The sequence below is a fragment of the Canis lupus genome, chromosome 37, assembly GCF_003254725.2.
Source record: "Canis lupus dingo isolate Sandy chromosome 37, ASM325472v2, whole genome shotgun sequence".
In the NCBI taxonomy this organism is placed as follows: domain Eukaryota; kingdom Metazoa; phylum Chordata; class Mammalia; order Carnivora; family Canidae; genus Canis; species Canis lupus.
In genome coordinates this window covers 11,003,518-11,029,407 of record NC_064279.1, presented here as the reverse complement: position 1 = coordinate 11,029,407, position 25,890 = coordinate 11,003,518, and the positions used below count along the sequence as shown (strand labels likewise).

General features: G+C 37.4%; 1 protein-coding gene across 15 annotated transcripts in view; it reads left to right on the top strand.

Annotated features, from left to right (window-relative positions):
• The first annotated feature begins 2,867 nt into the window (after positions 1–2,867).
• The window catches only part of C2CD6 (C2 calcium dependent domain containing 6), a 127,210-nt gene continuing 104,187 nt past the window's right edge, over positions 2,868–25,890 (top strand). For 8 of the 15 annotated variants that reach the window (XR_004812403.2, XR_003134281.3, XR_003134280.3 and 5 more), the window contains exons 1-5: positions 2,868–3,103; positions 16,496–16,582; positions 19,511–19,562; positions 21,064–21,209; positions 24,299–24,421. Coding sequence is in view for 11 of the 15 variants with exons in the window: in XM_025441610.3 (XP_025297395.3) it covers positions 2,897–3,103; positions 16,496–16,582; positions 19,511–19,562; positions 21,064–21,209; positions 24,299–24,421 (615 nt within the window). In the remaining 4 variants the exon portion in view is untranslated. Of the gene's footprint in view, positions 3,104–9,413; positions 9,529–15,003; positions 15,062–16,495; positions 16,583–19,510; positions 19,563–20,854; positions 20,996–21,063; positions 21,210–24,298; positions 24,422–25,890 lie in introns of those variants that run through there. The other 7 variants (XM_025441616.3, XM_025441615.3, XM_025441617.3 and 4 more) reach the window with 7 other exon arrangements.

Genomic DNA, 25,890 nt, shown 5'->3' with positions numbered 1-25,890 from the left:
AAAGATTTACCAAGAATAGGGGTGGCTAGGTGGCTCAGTTGGTTGAGTGTCCAGCTCTTGATTTTGGCTTAGGTCATGATCTTGGGGTTGTGGGTTTAAGCTCCGTGTTGGGCTGGCTCCATGCTGGGGGAAGGAGCCTACTTGATATTCTCGTTCTCTCTCTGCCCTTCCCTATCCCATCTCTCTCTCCCTCTCTCTTTTTTTAAAAAAAGATTTTATTCTATATTTATTCATGAGAGAGAGAAAGAGAGAATGAGAGGCAGAGACACAGGCAGAGGGAGAAGCAGGCTCCATGCAGGGAGCCTGATGTGGGACTTGATCCTGGGTCTCCAGGATCACGCCCTGGGCTGAAGGCGGTGCTAAACCGCTGTGCCACCATGGCTGCCCTTATCTCCACTTTAAATGGTCTTCTCACCTTTATTTAGCTTCTCACTATTATTTAACTTCAGTTAACTAATTTTTACCTGAAAAATTTCCTGAGATAAATGTAGATTCATGCATACTTGAGAAATAACGCAGAGAAATCCTTTGTACACTTTGCCAGTGTCCCTGAATAACATTTAACAAAAGCTCCAGAATACTGACATTGATAAAGCTCACTGACCTTATTCAAATTTCCCTAGTTTTACTTGTACTTGTGTATGTGTGTGTTAATTTCTATATAGTTTTACCAGTTATGTAGCTTTGTGTATCTACCACCACAGTCAAGATACTGAACAGTTCCCCAAACCACAGGAATTTCCCATTGCTCCCCTTTTATATCTCCCACCACCTCTTCATCTCTGCACCTCTAACTAAAACCTCTGGCTGTCAAAGCTGTCTTCAAAATTTCCAGAATTTTGTCATTTCAAGAATGTCATCTTTTGGGATTAGTTTTTTTTCTGCCTGGGAGAGTCATCCAAGTTATGTGCTCCTCTCTTCTCATTGTTCAGTTGTATTCCAAGGTAGGTACCTGCTGCAGTTTGTTTAACCATTTCGTCTTTGAAGAATATCTGAATTGATTCCATTTTTTGGCTGTTATGAATTAAGCTGCTGTGAACATTTGTATGCAGGTTTTTGTGTGAATATATGTTTTTTATTTTTCTGGGATACTGCCCAGGAGTGCAATTGCTAGGTTGTACGGTAGTTACATGTTTAATATTTAAGAAATTGCCAAACTGTCTTCTAAGTGGCTGTAACTTTTTTTTTTTTTTTTTTTTATTTATTTATGATAGTCACAGAGAGAGAGAGAGGCAGAGACACAGGCAGAGGGAGAAGCAGGCTCCATGCACCGGGAGCCTGATGTGGGATTCGATCCCGGGTCTCCAGGATCACGCCCTGGGCCAAAGGCAGGCGCCAAACCGCTGCGCCACCCAGGGATCCCTGGCTGTAACTTTCTATATTTCCTTTTCACATTTTAAAGAAGAATCCAAACCATTTTGTTTTTGAATATCCCACCTACATTTTGTATTTGTTTGCTTTTTTTTTTTCCCTAATGGCATCATTCAGTTTGTTCTCTATGTCCTGAATTTCTTGTAGACTGGAGGTTAGGTCTAGAAGTTTGACTAGATTTAGGTTAGATATTTTTTTATGTTGCATCAGATGAGCCCTAAGGAAGTCGGTGTGAGCTGATGGGCAGCAGGTCTCATTGGCACGGTAAACACCACACAGCACAGACCCTGATGACAACAAACATGTATCAAGGGCTTTTGGCTCTTGTGCCATGAGCCCTGAGAACAAGGTGAGGATCAGATTCCTGCCCCTAAAGAAATAGCTTTTGAAATTAACTAATTCTGATAGCATGAGCTAATAGCAAAATGCCAAGTTGTAGCTCAGCGGCAACATTAATTCTGCTTTGAAGGTATGTGTATAGGGTTATGATATTTAATTGAAAGCTGAGGTTTGAGCTGGCCCTTGAATAAAAGAAAAATAGATCCCAAGTAGAATAGCAATAAATAATGATCCTGAGGTAGAATGTGTTTTGGATGCCCTTGGTTTCCAAGCTAAGGAACATAAATTTATGGCTAACAAAGATGCTCTGAAAGTTTCTGGTTTTGTTTTTATTTATATATATATTTTTGGTTTTGCTTGGTTTTAAAGGTAAACTGTATTATTATTGGGGCAATAGAAAGGGGGTAATGACAGCATGCTGGAGATCCAGGAGTAAACCATTGCAACTGTGTACGTGAAGTGTCCTAAACTAGGTGCCCTGAAGAAAAAAGTAGGGTTCAAATATTTAGGATTAGAATTTAAAAATATGTCTGAAGTTCTAAGCTCTGGTGGCTATGATATTACTATATTAGATGCGCTTGGCGGGCAGCCCGGGTGGCTCAGCGTTTTTAGCGCCTGCCTTCGGCCCAGGGCCTGATCCTGGAGACACGGGATCGAGTCCCACGTCAGGCTCCCTGCATGGGGCCTGCTTCTCCCTCTGCCTGTGGCTCTGCCTCTCTGTGTCTTTCATGAATAATAAAATCTTAAAAAAAAAAAAAAGGTTTGGAATATACCAGAGGCCCGGGAGGGAAGATGAATATTAACGTGTTATGAATGGGTTCTGAGTGTATGGGACAGTGGGCTCTGGGAAGCATAATGTCTGGAGCCCAGCGGATAGGGTCAATCTTCCAGAAGGAGTTGGTTTAGGGAAAGGAGGCTTATGATGGTTTAAGGGAGCAGACAAGAAGGTGAACTACGGCGTTCACAGCGCGGGGGGGCCTTGCCGTCCACCAGCACGCTCCGACTCCCCCGTGAGGGAAGGGGCTTGGGGAAGCGCTTGCAGCCGGCCCTCGGGGCAGCTCGGGCTGGGGAGGCGCGGGCCGCAGTGCGCACGCGCAGAGGCCCGGGCGGGGCGGCGGCGGGGCGGCGGCGGGGCTGCGCCTGCGCAGTGCGGGCCGGCGGTTGGGCGCAGACCGGCCGGCGGAGGATGGAGGGATGGAGCCTCCCCGAGCGCCGGCCGGCGGTTCCCACGCCCCCGACGACCGCGGAGGGCGGGGCCGTCCCCAGTCCACAGCCCCCGCACTTCAGAGGAATCCCTACGGCATCCCCGACGTCCTGCACAGCAGAGGGCCGCAGGGGTAGCAGGGCCACGCACCGGGCCAAGGAGGAGGGCGCCGGGCACCGGCTGCTGAACGTGAGCGGGGCCCGCGGCGGGGAGGCGGGAGCCCCGCCCTAAACTGGAAGGTGGCGCTCACTTGTGGGACCTTGACAGTCATTTAACTTGTCAGACAGTAATTATTTTTTTTAAGATTTTATTTATTTATTCATGAGAGACACACACAGGGAGGGAGAAGCAGGCTCCATGCAGCCAGCCCCACGCGGGATTCGATCCGGGGGTCTCCGGGGTCACGCCCTGGGTCAAAGGCAGGTGCTCAACCGCTGGGCCCTCCAGGGATCCCCTCGGGCAGTAATTTAAGTGACAGTTGGGACAGTCTCCCTTTTAGCGTCGTTTGAAGATCTGAGGGAGATAATGATGTCAAGTGCTTAAAGCTGCAAGGCAGGAGGTGTCACAGCTGCTGTCGTCATTGACATAAGTGATGCCTTCATCACCACCATTAGGATTTAATTTCTGTGGTTAAAGGGCTAAACTTCAGAAAGTCGAGTCACCTTTGTTTTCAGTTCCTGGGGTCATCATACGGTAACAAATCCGTGTCACGTCTGCAAAGTGAACTATTGACCTCCTGTTTTTTTTTTTTTTTTAGATTCATTCATTCATTCATTATAGACACAGAGAGAACAGAGAGAGAGAGGCAGAGACACAGGCAGAGGGAGGAGCAGGCTCCATGCTGGGAGCCCGATGCGGGACTCGATCCCGAGACTCCAGGATCGCGCCCTGGGCCAAAGGCAGGCACTCAACCGCTGAGCCACCCGGGGATCCCCCGGCCTCCTATTCTTAATTGGAAAGATTGATTTATGTTCAAAATAGGTGAAACTCTTTTAAGTTCACGGTATGATGGTATAGCCAGAGCACGGAGGAAGTGGAAAAGGGTAATCAGATGGAAACGCGCTTTTTCAAAGTGTTAGAAGGCGACATTAGGGAATTTGTACGTTCTCTGTTGGTCTTCAGCTATTAAAAGAATAGTAGAGATAAAGGTATCAGGAACAAATGGTGCACAAAAGGAAGATGCCCTCTGTAAAATCAGGGAGTTGAATTACTTGATCTCGACAGTACCCTCCTAATTCCAAAAACTTAGAATACTCTTGATTCATTGTTATGATAAATTGAGAGCGTATTAGGATTTAGCCATAATGGTAGGAAAAATTGCAAAGTGGTGAAAGAGGGATATGTTTGGAGGTTTAGGCCATAGGAGATGTTTGTTGTACATCACTTTGTGGAATATGGACTTTATTTTGTAGAATGGTAATTTCCAGTATTTTTTCGAGCACGAGAATTCCTTTTTATCGCAAAAGAGTAACAGACTTTTTACTCTCTACTGACTGGAAAGATCTGTAATGACAGAGAGCCACCATGCGGCAGTGTTTTTAATTTGCTTATAGGCACAACAGCAACTACATATATTCAAAAAAGAGTAGTGCACCCGTATGCGAGGTACGTTGTTGACGCAAGTTTGGTTTCCCAAATTATTTGACCATAGGATATTTTAATGTTTTGATAGAACAACAACAAAAAAAGAGCTTAAGAAATGAAATGTGCACTTGGGTTTAGTTTATAATGACCTCATAAATGAATTTTTTTCAGACACGGATCCAGAGGAATGAGTTTATGTACTATAGATGTTCATTATACAACAAAGTTAGAAAAATACAAGTGTGTGTTATTAAAATTATTATAATAGCTATAAGATACACAGTGTAGACCATTGATCACAGAATGGATATTCCTCTTTAATAAATGCTGCCTATGCATCAGTACACAGGTGGAACATTATATATTTAGGTAACAGGTAGTCTTTCTACAATTTCTTGGCATTTTATGGCACATGGTTTCTTGAAATCAGATTATCCTACGGTAGTAACAGCTATATAAACATGTTTAGCATTTCTGTTCAAAATACAGTTTTTTTAAACTTGGAAGCAAACATAACTCAGATATGTTTCACATCTTCTTGGAATACATTTCGGGAAACAAATAGTTTGCAGGTGGTGCTTAAAACACATTTAAATTCAAGGATATTCAAAGAACCAGGGCTACAGAAGACAGGAAAAGCTGGTAAGTTTTAAGCAGGGGGATAATATGGATCAGATGTGCTTTGTTGAAAAAAATTGACTATTAGGATTTAAGGAGAGAGTAAAGAAATAGGCAGTGAAGACAGTAGAATCTGTGAGGGGATGGAAAAGCATGGGTTCTGAAGCACAGAGGTATCTTTCTTGAATAGAAAGAAAGGCATCTCTTCTTCCAGACCAGTGTTTGTTTATTTATTTAAAAAGATTTTATTTATTCATGAGAGACAGAGAGAGAGAGACAGAGACACAGGCAGAGGGAGAAGCAGGCTCCATGCAGGGAGCACAATGTGGGACTCGATTCTGGGACTACAGGATCACGTCCTGAACCAAAGGCGGATCCTCAACCGCTGAGCTGCCCAGGCATCCCTAAATAAAGAAAATCTTTAAAAAATATTTTAGAAAAAGAGTTGGAGAGAGCATAAGAAAGTAAACAGATGTGAAGTTTCTGCAGAGGGTTTGGAATGTTCATGGAACATTGTGAATGAGAGGGAGAGTGGTGTGAAATGGTGCCGTAGCATATCTTTTTGTATGTTTCAAGTCCCTTAAATTTTTGTGTGTGTGAATTTTCTGTTTATTTTCCTAAGAGAATTTTGTTCTTTACCTCCTCCATTTTTCAAAAGTTCTTTATTAGAGATATTAGATCTTTCTCTGTCTCTCTTTTTTTAATATTTCATTTATTTATTCATAAGAGGCACAGAGAGAGAGGCAGGGACACAGGCAGAGGGAGAAGCAAGGTCCATGCAGGGAGCCCAATGTGGGAGTCGATCCCAGGACTCCAGGATCACCCCTGGGCTGAAGGCAGATGCTCAACCGCTGAGCCACCCAGCCGTCCCAAGATACTAGATCTTCATCTGTGATACGTGTTACAAATATTTTCTCCCAGTTTAACAGCTATTATTTTGACTGTTGTTGGCACTTTATGTTATGGAAAAGGGTTCTTAATCTTAGGTCAAGTTTATCAATCTTTTATTGCATCTGATTTATGAGTCTTAGTTAAAAACTGTTTACATATACCCAGGTCATAAAGGAATTTACCTATTACCTTCTAGTACTTGCGTATCATTTTTACATTTAATCCCAGATTTAATCATTTTACATTTAAATCCCTGATTTATTTGGATTGTTTGGTTTGAGGTATGGATTTGTTTTTTTTTTTTTTTCTCTAAGTGGAATGGTCCCTAAACCATTTATTAAGAAAAAAAAAATCCATCTTTGCCCCAGTGATTTGAGATTTAAGTGACCATATGTATCTGATATTTTCTCTGGACTTTCTATTCCACTGGTCTGTTTATCTATTCATTTACCAGGACCATACTATTTTATTTTAAAGACTTATGCTATGTTTTAAAGTCAGGTAGGGCTGGTTCCCTGCTTTGATTTTTCTTGTCCAGTGATATCCTGACTGTTCTCACTTAAACAAACAAACAAACAAACTTTATTATTAACTTGTTTATCTCAACAAAGAACTTTGTATTCTTTTATAAGGAGTGTATTAAATTGGTAAGTTAGGCAACTGACATCTTTATGGTTTATGGTGTTGACTTTTCTACCCAGAAACAATTTTTCCCCCCAATTCTTTTGCCTTAGGTTGATTTCTCTTGTCTAATTGCTTTGGCTCATGCCACCAGTAAGGTGTTGAAGAATGATGGTGACAGTAGGCAACCTTGCTTTATTCCTGATCTTAGTAAAGGTATTTCCCCACCAAATGAAACATTGGCTTTAGGACTGGCTTAATTCCTATTTTTGAGAGTGGTTTTTTTGTTTGTTTGTTTAAAGATTTATTTATTTATTTATGATAGAGAGAGAGAGAGAGAGGCAGAGACACAGGAGGAGGGAGAAGCAGGCTCCATGCCGGGAGCCTGAGGTGGGACTCGATCCCGGGACTCTATCCTGGGACTCCAGGATCGGGGCCCTGGGCCAAAGGCAGGCGCCAAACCGCTGAGCCACCCAGAGATCCCCTATTTTTGAGAGTGTTTTAATCAGGAAAGCGTGTTGAATTTTGTCAGAGGCCATTTAAACATATATGGAGATAATCATATAACTTTTTCTCTTTCGATCTCTATGATGTGGCATATTCTATCAATGATTTTCCTAGTATTAAACCAACTTATGTTCCAGGAATTAATCGCACTTGGTTATTGCATATTATTTTCTTCATGTGGTGCTCAATTCTGTTTACTTTTTGGCATTTTTGTATCAGTGTGTTTTTGTCTATTTTCTTTTTTTTTTTTTAATTTTATTTATTTATTCATGAGAGACACAGAGAGAGAGAGAGAGAGAGAGAGAGAGGTACAGACACAGGCAGAGGGAGAAGCAGGCTCCATGCTGGGAGCCTGACGAGGGACTCAATCCCGGGACTCCAGGATCACGCCCCAGGCCAAAGGCTGCGCTAAACCCCTGATCCTGAGTTTCCCCTCTATTTTCTTTATCAGTTTAGATATCAGTGTTATGCTTACTTCATAGAAATGGTAAGGAAGGTTTTGTTTTCTTTTGTTTTTTAAAGATTTTATTTATTTACTCATGAGAGACACAGAGAGAGGGGCACAGACACAGGCAGAAGGAGAAGCAGGCTCCATGCAGGGAGCCCGATGTGGGATGTGGGACTTGATCCAGGGTCTCCAGGATCATGCCCTGGGGGCGCTAAACCACTGAGCCACCTGGGCTGCCCGGAAGTTTTATTTGATATTCAGTGGGACAATTTATGGATACTAACCTTTTTATCAGATATGTTATCTGCAAATATCTTCTCCCATTCTATAGATTGTCTTCTAGTTTTGTTGGTGGTTTCCTTTGCTGTGCAGAAGCTTTTTATTTTGATGTCTCAATAGTTTATTTTTGCTTTTGTTTCCCTTGCCTTAGGAAACACATCTAGAAAAACATTGCTACAGCTGATGTCAGGTCAGGGAAATCACTGCCTGTGCTCTCTTCAAGAATTTTTATGGTTTCAGGTTTCACATTTAGGTCCTTAATCCATTTTGAGTTTACTTTTATGTATGGTATAAGAACGCGGTTCAGTTTCACTCTTTTGCATGTACCTGTCCAGTTTCCACAACACCATTTGTTGAAGAGTGTCATTTTTCCATTGCATATTCTTGCCTCCTTTGTTGAAGATTAATTGACCATATAATCGTGAGTTTATTTTTGGATTCTCCTGTTCTATTGATCTATATATTTGTTTTTCTTTTTAATTTTTATTTAAATTCAATTTAGTTAATATATAATGTATTATTTGTCTCAGGGGTATAATTTAGTGATTCATCGTTTGCATATAACACTAGTGTTTAGGAACACCTGGGTGGCTCAGTGGTTGAGCATTTGCTTTTGGCCCAGGACGTGATCCTGGAGTCCCAGGATCATGTCCCGCATCCGGCTCCCTGCAAGGATCCCACTTCTCCCTCTGCCTTTGTCTCTGCTTCTCTCTATCTGTGTCTCTCATGAGAAATAAATAAAATCTTAAAAAAAACCCACTAGTGCTTATTACATCTAGTGACCTCCTTAATGCCTATCACCCAATTACCCCATCACACTACTCACCACTCCTCTAGCAACCCTCAATTTATTTTCTGTTAAGAATCTCTCATGATTTACCTCCCTCTCTATTTTTTTATGATGGTTTTTTATTTATTTATTTATATTTATTTATTTATTTTATTCAGAGGCAGAGAGAGAGAGAGAGAGAGAGGCAGGCAGAGAGGCAGACACACAGGCAGAGGGAGAAGCAGGCTCCATGCAAGGAACCTGATGTGGGACTTGATCCCAGGACTCCAGGATCACACCCCAGGCCGCAGGTGGCGCTAAACCGCTGTGCCACTGGGACTGCCCTCCCTCTCTGTTTTTATCTTATTTTATTTTCCTCCCTTCTCTTCCCCTACGTTCATCTGTTTTGCTTCTTCAATTCCATATGTGAATGAAATCATGTGATGCTTACCTTTCTTTGACTGACTTATTCACTTAGCATTATATCCCCTAGTTCTATCCACGTTGTTGCAAATGACAAGATTTCCTTCTTTTTGATGGCTGAGTAGTATTCCATTGCATATATATACCACTTCTTTTTTATCCACTCATCTGTCAATGGACATCTGGGCTCTTTCTATATTTTGGCTATTGTGGATGTCGATGCTATGAACATTGGGGTGCATGTGCCCCTTCAAGTCACTCTTTTTGTATCCTTTGGATAAATACCTAGTAATGCAATTGTTGGATCATGGGGTAGTTCTATTTTTAACTTTTTGAGGAATCTCCATACTGTTTTCCAGAGTGGCACCAGTTTGCATTCCCACCAGCAGTGAAGAGGGTTCCTCTTTCTCCACATCCTCGCCAACATCTGTTGATTCCTGAGTTGTTCATTTTGGCCATTGTAACAGATGTGAGGTACTGTCTTTTTGTGGTTTTGATTTATATTTCCATGATGACGAGTGATGTCGAACACTTTTTCATTTATCTGTTGGCCATTTGTGTATCTTCTTTGGAGAAATGTCTGTCATGTCTTCTGCTTATTTCATGATTGGATTATTTGTTTTTTGGGTGTGGAGTTTGATAAATTCTTTATAGATTTTGGATATTAACCCTTTATCTGATATATCATTTGCAAAGATCTCCCATTCTGTAGGTTGTCTTTTAGTTTTGTTGACTGTTTCCTTTGCTGTACAGAAGCGTTTTATCCTGATGAAGTCCGAATAGTTAATTTTTGGTTTTGTTTCCCTTGCCTCTGGAGATGTGTCTTACAAGGAGTTGCTGCAGTAGAGATCAAAGAGGTTGTTGCCTGTGCTTTCCTCTAGGATTTTGTTGGATTCCTGTTTCACATTTAGGTCTTTCATCCATTTTGAGTCTATTTTTGTATGGTGTGAGGAAATGGTCCAGTTTCATTCTTCTCCATGTGGCTGTCCAACTTTCTTAGCATCATTTATTGAAGAGATTGTCTTTTTTCAACTGGGTATTCTTTCCTGCTTTGTTGAAGATGAATTGACCATTGAGTTGATGGTCTGTGTCTGGGTTCTCTATTCTGTTCCATTGATCTATATGTCTGTTTTTGTTCCAATAACATGCTGTCTTGATGATTACAGATTTGGAGTCCAGAATTGTGATGCCTCCAGCTTTTGTTTTCAACATTTCTCTGGCTATTTGGGGTAGTTTCTGTTTCTATACAAATTTTAGGATTATTTGTTTCAGCTCTGTGAAAAATGCTGGTGATATTTTCATAGGGATTGCACTGAATGTGTAGATTGCTCTAGGTAGCATAGACACTTTTTTTTTAATTTTAAAGATTTTATTTATTTATTCATGAGAGACACACAGAGAGAGGCAGAGACATAGGCAGAGGGAGAAGCAGGTTTCCTGTAGAGAGCCTAATGTGGGACTTGATCCCAGAACCCCAGGATCATGACCCAACCAAAAGGCAGACACTCAACCACTGAGCCACCAGGTGTCCCAGCATAGACATTTTAACAATATTTATTCTTCCAATCCGTGCACATGGAATGTTTTTCCTTCCCTTTGTGTCTTCTTCAATTTCTTTCATAAATGTTCTATAGTTTTTAGAGTACAAATCCTTTACCTGTTTGGTTAAGTTTTTTCCTAGATATCTTATGGGTTTTGGTGCAATTGTAAATGGGATCAATTCCTTAATTTCTCTTTCGTCAGTCTCACTATTAGTGTGTAGAAATGCAACTGATTTCTGTGCATTGATTTTATATCCTGTCATGTTGGTCAATTGCTTTATGAGTTCTTGCAATTTTGAGGTGAAGTCTTTTGGGTTTTCCACATAAAGTATCATGTCATGTGTGAAGGGTAAGAGTTTGGCTTCTTCTTCAGCACTTTGAATGTCTTTTACTTTTTTTTTGTTGTCTGATTGATGAGGCTAATATTTCTTTAATTTTTAAATACTTCATTTTGTGGGGATCCCTGGGTGGCTCAGCGGTTTAGCGTCTGCCTTTGGCCCAGGGTGTGTTCCTGGAATCCTGGGATCGAGTCCCACATCAGGCTACCTGCATGGAGCCTGCTTCTCCCTCTGTCTGTGTCTCTGCCTCTCTCTCTCTCTCTCTCTCTCTCTGTCTCTCATGAATAAATAAATCTTAAAAAAAATAAATACTTCATTTTATTTTTCTTCTTCAAGATGGTCGTGGCTATTTTTGGTCTTTCCATTTCCATACTAATTTTTGGGAAAGCTCATCAATTTCTGTAGGAAAACTTGTTAGGACTTTGATTTTGGTTGCACTGAATCTGTAGTTCAAATTGAGGAGGTGAATTATTTGGAGTTGATTCTTGAACAATATGAGGATCAAGGACACTGACCCCTATGCAATTGAAAATCCATATGTAACTTTTGATACCCCCCAAAATTTACTACAATGTGTACTATTGACTGGAAGCTTTACTGATGACATAAACAGTTGATTAACACATATTTTGTATGCTGTATGTATTATGTACTGTATTCTTAAAATTAAGTAATCTAAAGAAAGGAAATGTTAAGAAAATCTTAAGGAAATGAAAATACATTTATAGTACTGTGTGTATATTTGTTGGAAAAAACTCATGTATAAATGAACCCACACAGTTCAAATTCATGTTGTTTGATAGCCATCTGTATATGTATGTTGTGATGCAATATTTACATTAACATATAAATATGTAAGTATATATTATATAAACATTACATGATATAATAGTATTTATATGTTTATATGTAAGTATATATACTTATTGTACCTAAGTATATGTATCTCAGTACAATATACTTATATATAATATAAATATAATAATGTAATAAAACTATGCCTTTTTTCTTTATACTTTTATATTTATTTTGTCTAGGCTTCTGTCCCTCTAGTTCTTAATTTTTTTCCTTTTCTAACTCACTTGAAGTATCATTAGATCCTTCCCTAACTCTCTTTCCCCACTCCTCTCATTTGCCATATGTTTATGAGATCCTTCTTAGACATCCTGGATCAGGCATGGTACTGGAATCTTACCTCTTGCTCCTCTTTTGCTCCAGGGTTGTAGCCATTAGTAAAAAAGTGCTAAAAAGTGGACAGTCAAATGAGGAACTAAGTATCAGCTTTATCTAAGGCTTTCTGGTAATGAGTCTAAACTGGAAACTATTGTGGAACTCTTTCTTACCTGCATCTCAAATTGAAAGCAGCATGTATGAGATGCTTCATTCTTTTTTTTTTTTCTTTTCTTTTTTTTTTTTGAGATGCTTCATTCTAAGCAGACTGTGATTAGGTGGGAATATGCATGGGGGGCTTAGAGCCTCCAGAAAGGCAGATTTGGGCAAGTGAGATAGCTTATAGTCATTTAGTTGCAACTCTGTAGAAGTAGTCTCCAAATTGCTTAGACTACACAGCCTTATCAATAAAAAATATGTGAACATCTATCACTAATGTTTGTATATTTATTTATACATTACATTAAAGTACTGTAATTTATTATATAAATTCTACAATATATAAAAAGCTTAAAATGATAAGCAGTATTTCTAAAAATGATTTCCATGTTTATCAGTGGTACAGAATTCAGTAAGCATTACTATTTTTGAAAAGCAGGGTTTTAATATTAGTGATGTAGTGATTTGAAGGTCTCATTCTAAGACAAATTTGTTATTTCAGTATAAGGGTTTTAATGCTATTGTATTTGAAAAAGATACTTTCAAAGATTTGAAATTTCAAATAGAATAGGTGCATCTTGGTTGTACTTGGTAAATGACATTATTCATTTTTCATTTCTCTTCTACTTTGCAAAGTTTTTAGTCCAGATTTTATCAGTAAAATATTATCTTTTCTGAGTAATAGTTCTGGCAAAGTAATTGGAAAGCATTACATTTCTTTATATTAAAAACGAAAAATGATTTCCTAACCTGCGCTAAACCGCTGCGCCACCCAGGGATCCCCTGAAACCCTTCTTTTGTGAGATTTTTAAAACAAAGTAGGAAATGGTTTCTAAGTTTTTAAAGTGTGATACCATGAGTTTGTAGTGTGATCACATTTGCACACACATAAAATCACATTAGGTAAAAATATTTGCAATAGTTTTCAAAATGTTCTTAACATGAGTTCATATAAAAGAGTTATTTTCCCACTCACTAAAATGTCACTACCTTACTCTGAAAAGACAGATTAAGAACTATACATTTAAAAATATTTTCTAGTTTACATACTGCTATTTGTCATCACAGTTTAGCAAATTTGGAACATTTATCTTTTTTTTTGTAAGATCAAAGTACATGGTATATCTTTGCCAACTTAAAAAAATTTTTTTTAAAGATTTTATTTATTTATGATGGACATAGAGAGAGAGAGGCAGAGACACAGGCAGAGGGAGAGGCAGGCTCCATGCCAGGAGCCTGACTTGGGACTCGATCCCGGAGATCCAGGACTGCGCCCTGGGCCAAAGGCAGGCGCCAAACCACTGAGCCACCCAGAGATCCCCTGTTTGCCAACTTTAATAATATTTTGCCATGACATTTTTTATGCTCAGTCCTTATCTATTTGTAAGTACGCTGAGTATGGTATTTAAGATAATGTGGATTGGTCAGTCCATTTACCTGGCAAATGCGATATCCAGAACTTATGAAGGCAGTGATATAACCTCTCTGAGCATAAAATTCAGTTTTCCTTGGAATATTTGTCTACTGCTTACAGTTAGTTGTATGTACTTTATTATTTGTTAAAGAAAATTGTTAATATCAATTCTATTCTAATATTTTCTTCCACTACTCTAGAGATGATCCCTGGGCCTTGTTGTGAGTGTCCTTGTTCCATGGCGACAGAAACACAGATGGTGAAAAAGAGTCCTTGCTCCCAAGTTAGGCAGAGAAAAGATGATTTAGGAAATATTAAAAATATATATATATATGTATATATTAGTCCCACATCAGATTCCCTGGATGGAGTCTGCTTCTCCCTCTGCCTGTGACTCTGCCTTTCTCTTTCTGTGTCTCTCATGAATAAATAAATAAAATCTTTAAAAAAAATTTTTTTTCAGAGTTAATAAAAAAGACTTGTAGTTTTGCACAATGAATGGGAAGGTCTGACCAATCAAATAAGTTATTCCTTTTCCCATGTAGGAAATCTGGGTAGGGTAAAGAAAAAGGAAAAATAAAATTATCTTTTTTTCAGCAATCGTTTTTCTTTTATTTTTTTTTTTTAAGATTTTATTTATTTATTCATGAGAGATACAGAGAGAGAGAAACAGAGACACAGGCAGAGGGACAAGCAGGCTCCATGCAGGGAGCCCTTTGTAGGACTTGATCCTGGGTCTCCAGGATCATGCCCTGGGCCGAAGGCAGGCACTAAACCGCTGGAGCCACCCAGGGATCCCCAGCAATCATTTTTCTTATAGAGAAACTGTAAGTGGGTTTTTTTTACACCTCTCTATCTTCAACACCAGACTGAACTTCTTAAGGGCAAGAACACTTCAAGCTGGAACCAGCACAATGCTAGGCATACAGTTGTGCCAGCACGTTAGTAAATGTTAATTAATGTGAAGACACAGAGGTTTCTGCTAGCACTAGGAAGAAGGAATATACTGGGAAAAGTTAAGTGTGTAGGCTAGTGAGTTTTTAAATAAAACTGGAATGGAGGAGAGTGGGTAAAAAAAAAAAAAAAAAAGGTGAATGGGGAGGAATTACAGAATAATGTAAGTGAATATGCAGACCTTTAAAAGAAGTGCCACAAGGGACTTTTATTCAAAGTGGGGCCAAAAGTGACAGACATGAAAGGCATAGTAGAATTAACAGAAATAAAAATTCTCTGCAGGTTCAGAAATTCTGCGTGGTACTAGTAGGCCTTATGAGATTAGTCTTTAGAACTTGTGTTCAAGATTCTAATAGAATTTAGGCAGAGTTGTTTTGCTTATGTTGCTGCCACTGAGAACTCTGCTCAGATAAGGAAGGAAAAGTAAAGAGGTAATGATGTGAGGGGAGAGGCAGTATTTTTTGCCACATAGTCAAGAGTAAATTGAACATGAGTTTTATAAAGGATTTTTCCCCAATTATTTTATATTTATTAAAATGCACAGAGCAAAATTCCGTAATAAGGTTATCATAACATCAACAAGCTTGAGGGTGCACACTGAATACGCATATGATGTACCACATTTGATGTTTTAGTGATGATATAGTAATTGTCACTCAGTTACCTTAAACTACAAATTATACAAATATATAAAAATCATATATATAAAACCCATTAGGCAAGTCAGATGCAGCAATAGCAAAATGACCCAAGATACATACAACAAATTTCTTCAGTACAGATAAAGTGTTTGTTACATACTTTGAAGCAAAAATTTCAACATAACTAAAGATGTATTTTATATGTCAAAAATTGAACAGTTGGTTCTTGAGGAGACCCAAAACAACAGATTCCTGGGAAGCTAATATTTATAGGTAAAGCTATGTTGATTCAAGTTAGCAAAGGTTGGGGATAAATAACAATTCTTCTTTTCAAGTTGGATTTGTAATAGCTTTTTCCCTATTGCCCTTGCCTCTGTCTTCCACCTTCCTTTTCTTTCTCTTTACTTTTTCTCTTACTCTTGTAATTTTTAAAAGCTAACCATCATGTGTAGTGACCAGAGCCCTTAAGAACAAAGATACCAACTCACAAATAGCAGTTAGTGAAGTTACTCTGGAGGAAATCACACAACTAAAAACTGACCGCCATTTATCCCTTGCCTCATGGCCATGTACCTACTATCCCAAAATATTCAGTTCCACTTCCTTCAATGGCTGATTAGCTGAATGAATATTGGGATAACTTGCAAGCAGGATCCCTGCCCATCTGTGGGATACAGTCCTTAATGTCTATATCAGATTAAGACTAAAATGGAGTAATGATGGTCATTTTTAGTTAGCAAGCAGAACTCACTATTCACAGTACCATGTGCTTCTCTCTCCCCTCATGGTTCCCTTGATGATTTTATTTTATTTATTTATTTATTTTTTTTAATTTTTTTTTATTTATTTATGATAGTCACAGAGAGAGAGAGAGAGGCAGAGACACAGGCAGAGGGAGAAGCAGGCTCCATGCACCGGTAGCCCGACGTGGGATTCGATCCCGGGCCTCCAGGATCGCGCCCTGGGCCAAAGGCAGGCGCTAAACCGCTGCGCCACCCAGGGATCCCCCCTTGATGATTTTATATTTACTTGTTTATATTTCTTTCTCTGCTAACTTATTGATAAACTTACGGAGGGTGGGGATGAGTTTTCTGGTCATATTAATATCCCAATGCCTAGAATAATTGTTACTTAGTAGATACTCCTAAAATATTTGTGGAAGTTGACTTTTATCTATTTCTTCTTTGCCTTCTAAAGTCTTATATTAATTTGTTTACATCGTAGATGCTGAGAAGAACTCTGAAAGGGACTGAAAGTAAAGAACTGGAAATAACACCTGAAGTGCCAACTTTGGTACCATTTGGGGGTGTGGTATGTGAGACTGATCCTTTGTAAATCTGTACAAATTATTTCTTTATGTGAAGACTAGTTAATATTTATTATTTGATAATCAAAAACATATGTAGAAAATGGTTCTCTCTGATAACATATTTGTGAATTTTTCATTTTTTTCATTGAGTCAGAAAAAGCATTCTAATGATCACTGAAATTATGGAAAACATCTTGATTCACAGAAAAAAAAATTTCTATACAGGGACTCCCAAACTGTAGTTACATCAGAATCACTGAGAATACTTTTCAAAAACATTGATTCTTGGCCTCCACCTAAGATCTGCTAACTTGGAATCTGAGAATGGTGCCTAAGATTAAGTATTTTCGTTGTGCTGGTGAAGTGATTGCATTTATTGTCAGATTTAGGAGCCTTTGAGCTATGATTTGAAAATTGACTCCACACATCTCCTTCAAGCAAGAAATAGTAAATCCCAGGAACAAAAGCAAAATTCTTGTGAATCATACATATACACACAAACACACAGTTGGACCTAAAATGTAGGCTGAGAATCAGAAAAATCTGTTTTTTTGCGTGTGTGTGCACTATAGAACATAAGATACATTTAGAACTATCAAATGTTTTGGTATTCTTTTACAGTTATCTTTATTCCTGAACATCATTGGAATAGTTAATGGGTATGCAGTGAGAGAGTTTCTCTTGTCCCTCTTCTCTAGATCCTATCGTATACCATACATTTTCTTGATTAAAAAATATATGATGACTTTAACACCACGTTTTTTTTTGGAGAAAAGTAAGAGTATATTAATTCTACTTTTTTTTTTTTTTTTTACAAAATGAGCACAGTGTGCATTTATCTGTATAATTATATAATACTTTCCTATAACACAATCAAAGTCACTGCCTGAATCTAAACTTAGAAAAGATTCCTTGAAATCACTTTTGGCTGTAAGCTATTCTGCATGCCATTATGTTGACATACTGAAATCCATAATCCATACTATTGAGTATAACTTCTACATTCCTTCAGAACTGATACTTTGATTTCATTCATACCTCCTGACTTCATAGTTTGCATTTTCCTTAGTTGAGTTACATATTGCTAGACATTATTAACCTGCTCTTAAAAGTCACCTGAAAGTTTTTGACAGATGTTTGGCATATGATAGCTCCTCTTGGCATGTGATTTGTCACATTACTTTCTGAAAGTTCTGTGATTTATTCTGAGGTATTTGGCAAGACTTGTACATGTGTCTGCAACGATAGCTACATCACAACCCACTATTCCTCTTTCTGACAGTCAGAGCCCTTTTTCAGAAAAAATGTGAAAAAGCCTGTCTTAAAATTGGGTGCATGAAATGCTTTTGTGAACACTCTTCTGGTTGCTTTCCTGTTTTCAGTGCATATTAAGGGTGGGGTGGTTGGTGAAGGTTTGACATGGTTATTGTTTTGGGCCACAGATGGGTCTCAGAATCTGTGGCAACATTTGTTATTCATAGCCTGTGAGTGGTCATCATTATATTTGTGAGTGTTAAGTATTTTTCTATATTTAAATAGAAAATTTTCTGTTTTATTTTATATGGATCTATTATACAAAAGTATAAAGAGCTAATGAAATATAAGGAAAGTAAAGGTAGTTGCCCATGGCTTCATGTTAAAATACTTGGCAGGCAGGCAGTGATTTATGACAGAATGTTAATGTGGAGCATTATGCAATACAAAATTATAGTTATACTTCCCTGTTTTATCCTCTTTATCTTTAACTCCAATTTTAAGAAATAAAAATGATTCATAGAATCACCTATGGCAGTACTATTTAAAATCCTGCCTAGATTGTGTAATAGGCATTGGCATTACACCCCTTTGCATTTGAAAACTTAGATTTAAAAAAAAATTTTATTTATTCATGAGAGAGATAGAGAGGGGCAGAGACACAGGCAGAGGGAAGAGCAGGTTGCATGCAGGGAGCCCAGTGTGGCACTCGATCCCAGGACCCCAGGCAGGATCACGCCCTGAGCCCAAGGCAGACACTTAACCGCTGAGGCCACCCAGGCATCCCCAAAACTTAGAATTTTTAACATAACATTTCGTATCTAAGTTTCCTTGAGAAGTAGACCACAGTACTTTCTTCTTAGGATTTTATGATTCAGATAACAGTTTTTAAATTAAATACTGAATGCTAATTTCTGTTTCTGTATCATTTTAAAGCCAAATCTTTTCTTTTTAAAGCCAAATCTTTAAAATTATTTACATATATTTAAAGATACTATTTGGCCATTTATTTTGTTTACAGTGTTTAATACCATATTGCTGTTGTTTTTACTTGGTTTTTAAGACCAAACATGGCTAAATATATTTGGCGGATAATGCATATCAGTATTCAAGTATTCCTGAATTCATTTTATATATTACTTTATGCATAAACACAAAGTATAATTTTCTTTAACATTTAGAAATACTTTATACAAGAGAAAATGAATATTTCACAATCTTTGGCACATTGTAGTGGGTGAATGGTTGTTGAATGAATAGAGTGGTTTTAGGATACTGAATAAAAAAGCTTATCTGAAGCAAGGCATATTTCTTATTATTATATGTGGGATGCTACATTTTGTCGGTTCTCATCTCATAAAATAACAATGATTCAAAGAGTGATGGTTGGATTTAACTTAATAATGCTTGCCTTCTTTTCTCTCTTTCTCTTTCTTTCCTTGTATTCTTGTTCATTTTAGTTTTACTTTGAATAAATCCTGCCTATTTTTCTTAGAAAACAGTATTCCTGTTTTCTGGTGTTTTCCATTAACTAGATATTTTTAATGAGAAACTATTTTTAATGAGAAAAACTAGCAAAGTGGAGCTTTTAAAAATATATAGTTTGGTGTAGAGTTAAATGGAAGAAAAGTTAACTTAAAAACTCATTTGCTGTGTTTTTATTTTGATTGTTTTAGGTTGGCTGCCTTGCTATTCATGTAAAGAACTGCAGACATTTCACGCCTAAGAGTATCCTTTCTTTGATTTCAGAACCATACCATGATCATATATGTTTCAGTTATATATTGCTGCAAGACTTAGTGGTTTAAAACCTTCACCGTTTTATCATCAATCATTGTGTGCATTCATTAGGTGCCACTTCTGCTTCACATTAGCACAGCAGGCATTCAGTCATCTGACAGTTCAAAAGGGCTAGAATATCTAAGAGATGTCATTTACATGTCTGGTATTTTAGTGAGGATGCCTAGAAGACTAGACTTAGCTGGAAAGCTGAAATGGTTAGAAATTTCTTTCCATACAGTCCCAAGGTCTTATCTTTCCATCATATCTTTTCTGCATTTTTATTTTTAAAAAATACTACATTAAAATATTATTTATTTTGTTTACTGAAGTTTTTGGTGTCTCCTTAAATTTTGGACCATGGCTGGTGTCTCTCTCACCCTGTCCTAGACCCAGCCCTAGTCATGTCCACTGCATTAACGTATTCCCAGGGCCAGTCCAGATTCAAGAGCAGAGCAAAATAAACTCCACTTTTTGATGTGCAAAGTGATGAATGTTTTTCAGCCATCTGTAATCCATCTCAATCATCATATTAAAGGAAAAGAAAAATACATATCTTAGATGATAATACTAGTTATTTCTTTTTTTTATTCAAAGTAGTAATTGTGCAGTCTTAAACATTGTTTAAAGGATTTATTTATCTTGGTGCCTTTAATAAACTGATTGCTCATAATTAGATTTATCATGGCATAAACCCAGTGTCATCATGAAGTCTTGGTATTTCTTTTTTATATAAAGTGAATTATTGAGGAAAATTTTGCATAAAGAGATTTTTGAAGATAATTAGTTAAATCATAAAGACAAAATGGTTTTAATGCATGGAGTACTATGAACAATAATTCAGTATAGTATACTGAAGTATATAGTGAAATGAGTAAGATAATGGAAAACTGCTTTAAATTTTTTTGTCTTAATGTTAAAAATAAGTTACTCTCAAGTGATTTTCAAAGTTTTGCATTTCTACATAATTATGCTTAGAAAAAATTTTAACTTATATTGCAAATATTTAGTCACCTTAAAAATAATACTTAGAGGGGCTCCTGGGTGACTCAGGTTAAGTATGTGACTCTTGATTTCGGCTCAGGTCATGATCTCAGGGTCATTCACACTGGGCATGGAGCCTGCTTAAGATTCTCTATCTCCTTCTGCCCTCCCCACCCCGCTGCTTACTTGCTCCTCTCTCTTTCTCAAAAAATGATAATATATAGAAACAGTTGCAGAAGATCATAATGGAAATGTGAGGATGGTGATATGAGAAGTGATCTGAAGGATAATCAGCCTAATTTTCCTACTTATATTTTGCTTACCGTTGATGGGCAAAAATACTATTTTAAAAGATTACCTTCATTTATTTGATTGATTTTGCCTGAATTATTTAACAGGTAATATTATAACTTGTTACTATACAATTACAACAAAATTTGCTTCCTCAATATCTGTGTATTTTCAGTTGCTTTACAACATTACAGTAATTTGTTCATTCGCATCTCTATTAACAACATTGTGAAATGTACAAAAATGTGTAGCCTGCCATCCCAAAACAATGAAAAGAACGCTGTAATTAATTTTGATGACGTAAAGTATTTTTCTGTACAGGTAATGTTAAAGTTCTCTTCTAGATATAAGAATGCATTTTTACAGTTTCAAATAATCCATACTAATTATCTCCTTTTTTGGGGATTGGAAAGAAACAAATGCAGTACCTTTTAATTTGATTTTTACAGTATTCTGTTTCTATGCCATGGACTATATTGGTGTTTTTTTTTTTTTTTTAATAAACAACTTACTGGCATATGTATAATCTTGATGATCTTCTTCCCTAAGATCTTACTATGTTTCTGAGTGCTCATCAAACATACATTTTTCTCTGTCTTGCTTTTCTCCTCTTCCACTCTGGCTTGTGCTGCTGTAACAAGTTACCATAGATGGGGTGGCTTAAACAGCAGCCATTCATGTCTCACCTTTATGGAGGCTGGGAAGTTCAGGATCAGGGTGCTGACACATCGCTGTCTAGTGAGAGCCTGCTTTCTAATTTCTTGATGGCCATCTTCTCCTCATTTAGTGACATGGCAGAGAGCAAAGAGAGATCATCTTTCTTGTGTCTCTTCTTGTCAGGGGCTAATCCAGCTCATGGGGGCTCTACCCTCATGACCTAATTACCTCACCAACACCACAACTACAAATACCATCACGTTGGGGATTTAGGCTTCAACATATGAATTTTGAGGGGATGCGATGTTCAGTCCAGAGCATACTTTCTCTTTTTTTTTCATTTCCCCCTCATTTCTCTCTCTTCTTTCTTCTTATATAAACTCTACTTGTTTGTGCATGGATTAACTTATTTAGTCTTTATAAGAATCACCCCCCCAATATATATTATTTTATTATAATCGTCATTTTACAGTTCAGGAAACAGGTACTGTTAGGTAAAATAACTTTCTTAAGATCCTAGAACCAGTAAATGGAATAGCTGGGAATGGAGTCAGTCTGGCTTCAGACTATACTGTTCAACTTCCTCTCACATCAGAGCTTCCTATGTTAAGAGTTTGCTTCTCTTTATAGCTAAGCTTCTTACAATCTTAAATGTATTTCAGAGTTTGCATTATTTAAAGTGAGCAGCACTATTTCATGTAGCCATAGGGATTCATTGATTAGGCCATTCATTAGTCCTAATAGTTAAATTTTAGTGAAGTCCTAAACATTTCCCCTGTGCTCCATATTTGTTAACCGTCAGTTTTAATCTTTAAAACTTTTTGCTGAAGTCTTGAGTATTGAAGATAGTTCTTTAAGCATAGTTTAAAAAAAGAACACAAAAAATCAGGCATAGATTTGCTAAAGGCAATCTATGCTATTTGTTTTACTTTGCAAATAGTTTTCCTGAGCTTGCCAAGTTTTCAAGAATTTTGTATATCCACTTAAGGAAAACTTGAAATTAATGCTGGAGAATAGTATAAATTAGTAAGTTGCTTATCTTTATTAGCATAATCAAAGTCTTTTTTCCTTTTTTTAAATAGGAGCTGTTAGTTTGAGCATATTAAGAGGAGAATTTTAATGGAACTCTAATGGAAAGTTTGGGAATGTTTCAGTAATAACTACATAGAAAACTGTACAAGGAAACAAAAGCAAAACATGTTAAAGGAAAATTTATATATATATATAAAATTTATATATATAAAATATACTGGAAGGATGAAAATTTATATATATATAAAATATACTGGAGGGATGAAAGGAAGAGAACTATGAAAATTGTAGGGGAGGGTGTTGAGAGCTAATATTTTTCTCTCACAATAAGCAGTTAATTGATAGTATCTAAAACTAAAATATCACTTAATATAAGCATGTTACTTAGAAACATGATTTCAGGGCAAAAAAAAAAACAAAGAAATCCCTTTAAAAGCTTGAAAGATAGTTTCTGAGGAGTGAAATTTTGCAAAATCATGCCCAGGATTTACTTTATAGAGGTATGACTGAATGATGACATGGAGGGGCTCATGCCATTGATAGAAGGGTGGAAAGGAAAACACTACACTACATAGAGCTTCAGGAGAAGCGTCCAGGTGGTCAGGAAACAAGACAGAAGTGAGGAGAGACCCTAGACTAAAGCCTTTATTGGGGTTTTCTTGAGAAAGCGCTGCAGAACAGAAATTTAAGATTGGCTAGTTTGAATAATTCTCTCAGGCTTTAGGCTGTAGGGAAGTCCCTAGTTACTTGGTTCCTGGTCCCGGGATGATTTAGGGCCAGGGAAATACTGGCTCCATGTGAGAGTTAGATAAGGAAGTGGTTAGGGCTATAATTTGGGATTGGTTTGCATATGAAAGATATGCTTCCATCTCACTAAACCCTTTGCTATCTGTAAGAATTGACTAGCCCAGGGAGGGGAAGTCTGTCTCTGGCCAGGCTTTTTAGGATGTCAAGACATCATAAAATACAGAAAAAAGGATTAAACATGCGAGAAAAGAAAGTTGTTTTTGTTTGTTTTAACCATTATAGAACTCTTTGATTTTTTAAACTATGTATTATATAACTATGATAAAATTACACATTATATTTTGGGATACATTTTATCAATAAGTTATTTAACAGAGACTGAAAAGGATGTTGGTTGTCTTTTGATATTGGCTATTTGGGTTATCTAGATTATCTGAATTGGATATTGAATTACCTTTTATTTTATTTTATTTTTTTAAAAGATTTTATTTGTTCATGATAGAGAGAGAGAGAAGCAAAGACACAGGCAGAGGGAGAAGCAGGCTCCACGCAGGGAGCCTGATGTGGGACTCGATCCTGGGACCCCAGGATCGTGCCCTGGGCCAAAGGCAGGCGCTAAACCGCTGAGCCACCCAGGGATCCCCTGGATTACCTTTTATACTATAGTTTCAGTAGGGTGTGGAAACTAAACTTTTGTGTAGAGTTAAAAAGAGAATGTAGGCAGTGCATGTTTCAAAAAACTGTAATTGATGTTATACATAAACAAGATCCTGATTTTTGCTGACGTTAGGGTATCTGTGACTATGTGATTGAAAAGTTATAAGGCTAATAATATGTGAAAGCTAACCATTTAGGTTTATTAGGGTGTATATAACAAAATATAGTTTTACACCTATAGTGTATTTATTCAGAAATTATATCTGAAATTCAGACTGCAAATGTGATCATTCTTTTTGCATGTATTTTGTTTCAAGGTTCCCAGGCGTCAAGATGATGTGCGGAATAATATTTTCTTGGAACTAATGCAATATGACAAAATAGAAAAATACCCTCTCTTGTTAGGGAGTATTCAGGTACACCTTTATGAAGTAATTCAGGTATGTATTCAGATTATCTTTACCACCTTGCTATCACGTTATCCAGTTTGTTGGTGGTGGTATTTATCTGTATCTGATAGACTCCTTTTGGTTTATTTTCTACTTTCAAACTCATATGCTTATGAAACAATGTCTCCCTCTGGTTATATATATTTTTTTAAAGTTGGCTTAGAACAGCATAATATATTTAAAAATCAATTGTGTGTGGGGGAAAGATACAAATTAAAAGACTTAGCATGTTTTATTATGTTTTCTGGAATTTCAAAAAATATTTATTTATTCATGAGAGACACAGCGACAGAGACAGAGAGAGAGAGAGAAGCAGTGACATAGGCAGAGGAGGAAGTGGGCTCCCTACAGGAAGCCCAATGTGGGGCTTGATCCCTAGACTGCAGGATCACACCTTGAGGCGAAGGCCTACACTCAACCGCTGAGCCACCCAGGCATCTCTCTAGAATATTTTTAAACAGGACTCAAAAGATAAACTCTGTCTCTTATTTGACAGCCCAAATTTCAGTTCTTTTACTCTTAGCTGGGCTCCTTGCAGTCTGCCCTGTGCATGTGTTGTTTAGAGGTTAGCCAGAGTTTGGGGCAGGGTTTATACACAGATTTCATTATTCCTCCCCTCTTGCTTTCTCCTATCTCGGATTACCCTCTCACTTCCCAGCAGCCATACTGTCCTGAGCTCAAAGGAAGAGAACTGATAGTGAACAAATATAAACAATCTGAAGGAGTATTTGTAGGATGCAAAGCAAGGAAGCCTTCAAAGACTTATGAAGTTATGTCAAAAGACAGAAGAGACAGATTGCAAGAGTCTCCTGTTGGCTAATTTCAGGATAATTTGAATATCAAAGAGATCAGTACAAGTTCTGAATAAAGAAAAATCCAGAAGTCCTGTTGATCTCAAAAAAAGAAGAAAAGAGCCAGGGAAGAAAAATGGAATTTTGAAATTTAAAACAGAAGAATGCCACTTAGTGTAGAAAGAATGATAGAATTACAGGTTGACTATTTTTGCAGTCCTTTATAGCGAATGATGGTTGGTTCAATCAAGACTTAGCAGTGCTACTTAAAGCATGAGATAAAAGGTTATTGGGAAACAAGAAATTTCCACGACACCACTGTAACAGTCTGCACATTAATTGTTGCAGTGGGGAAAAGGTGCCTTTACAACAGAAGTTTTGGTTACCACTTTAACCAAGAGCTTGAAGTTAGCTTGAAGTTAGGTAATTGTGGATAATTTAACATCATATGCATCCTTTGTCAGTGCATGTCAGTACAATATGAAGTATACAGCATTGCCTCGGAATTGTTCTCATCAAAATGTTTACCCCAAATCTAACCAAGCTGAGTCTAGATCTAACTTTCAGTTCATAGGAATTTAGGAGATAGGGAAAAAGTTAGACAATACCATGATGATATAAGATGAATACATAATGTGGGACATACTAGCTTAGATTCTAAAAAGCTAA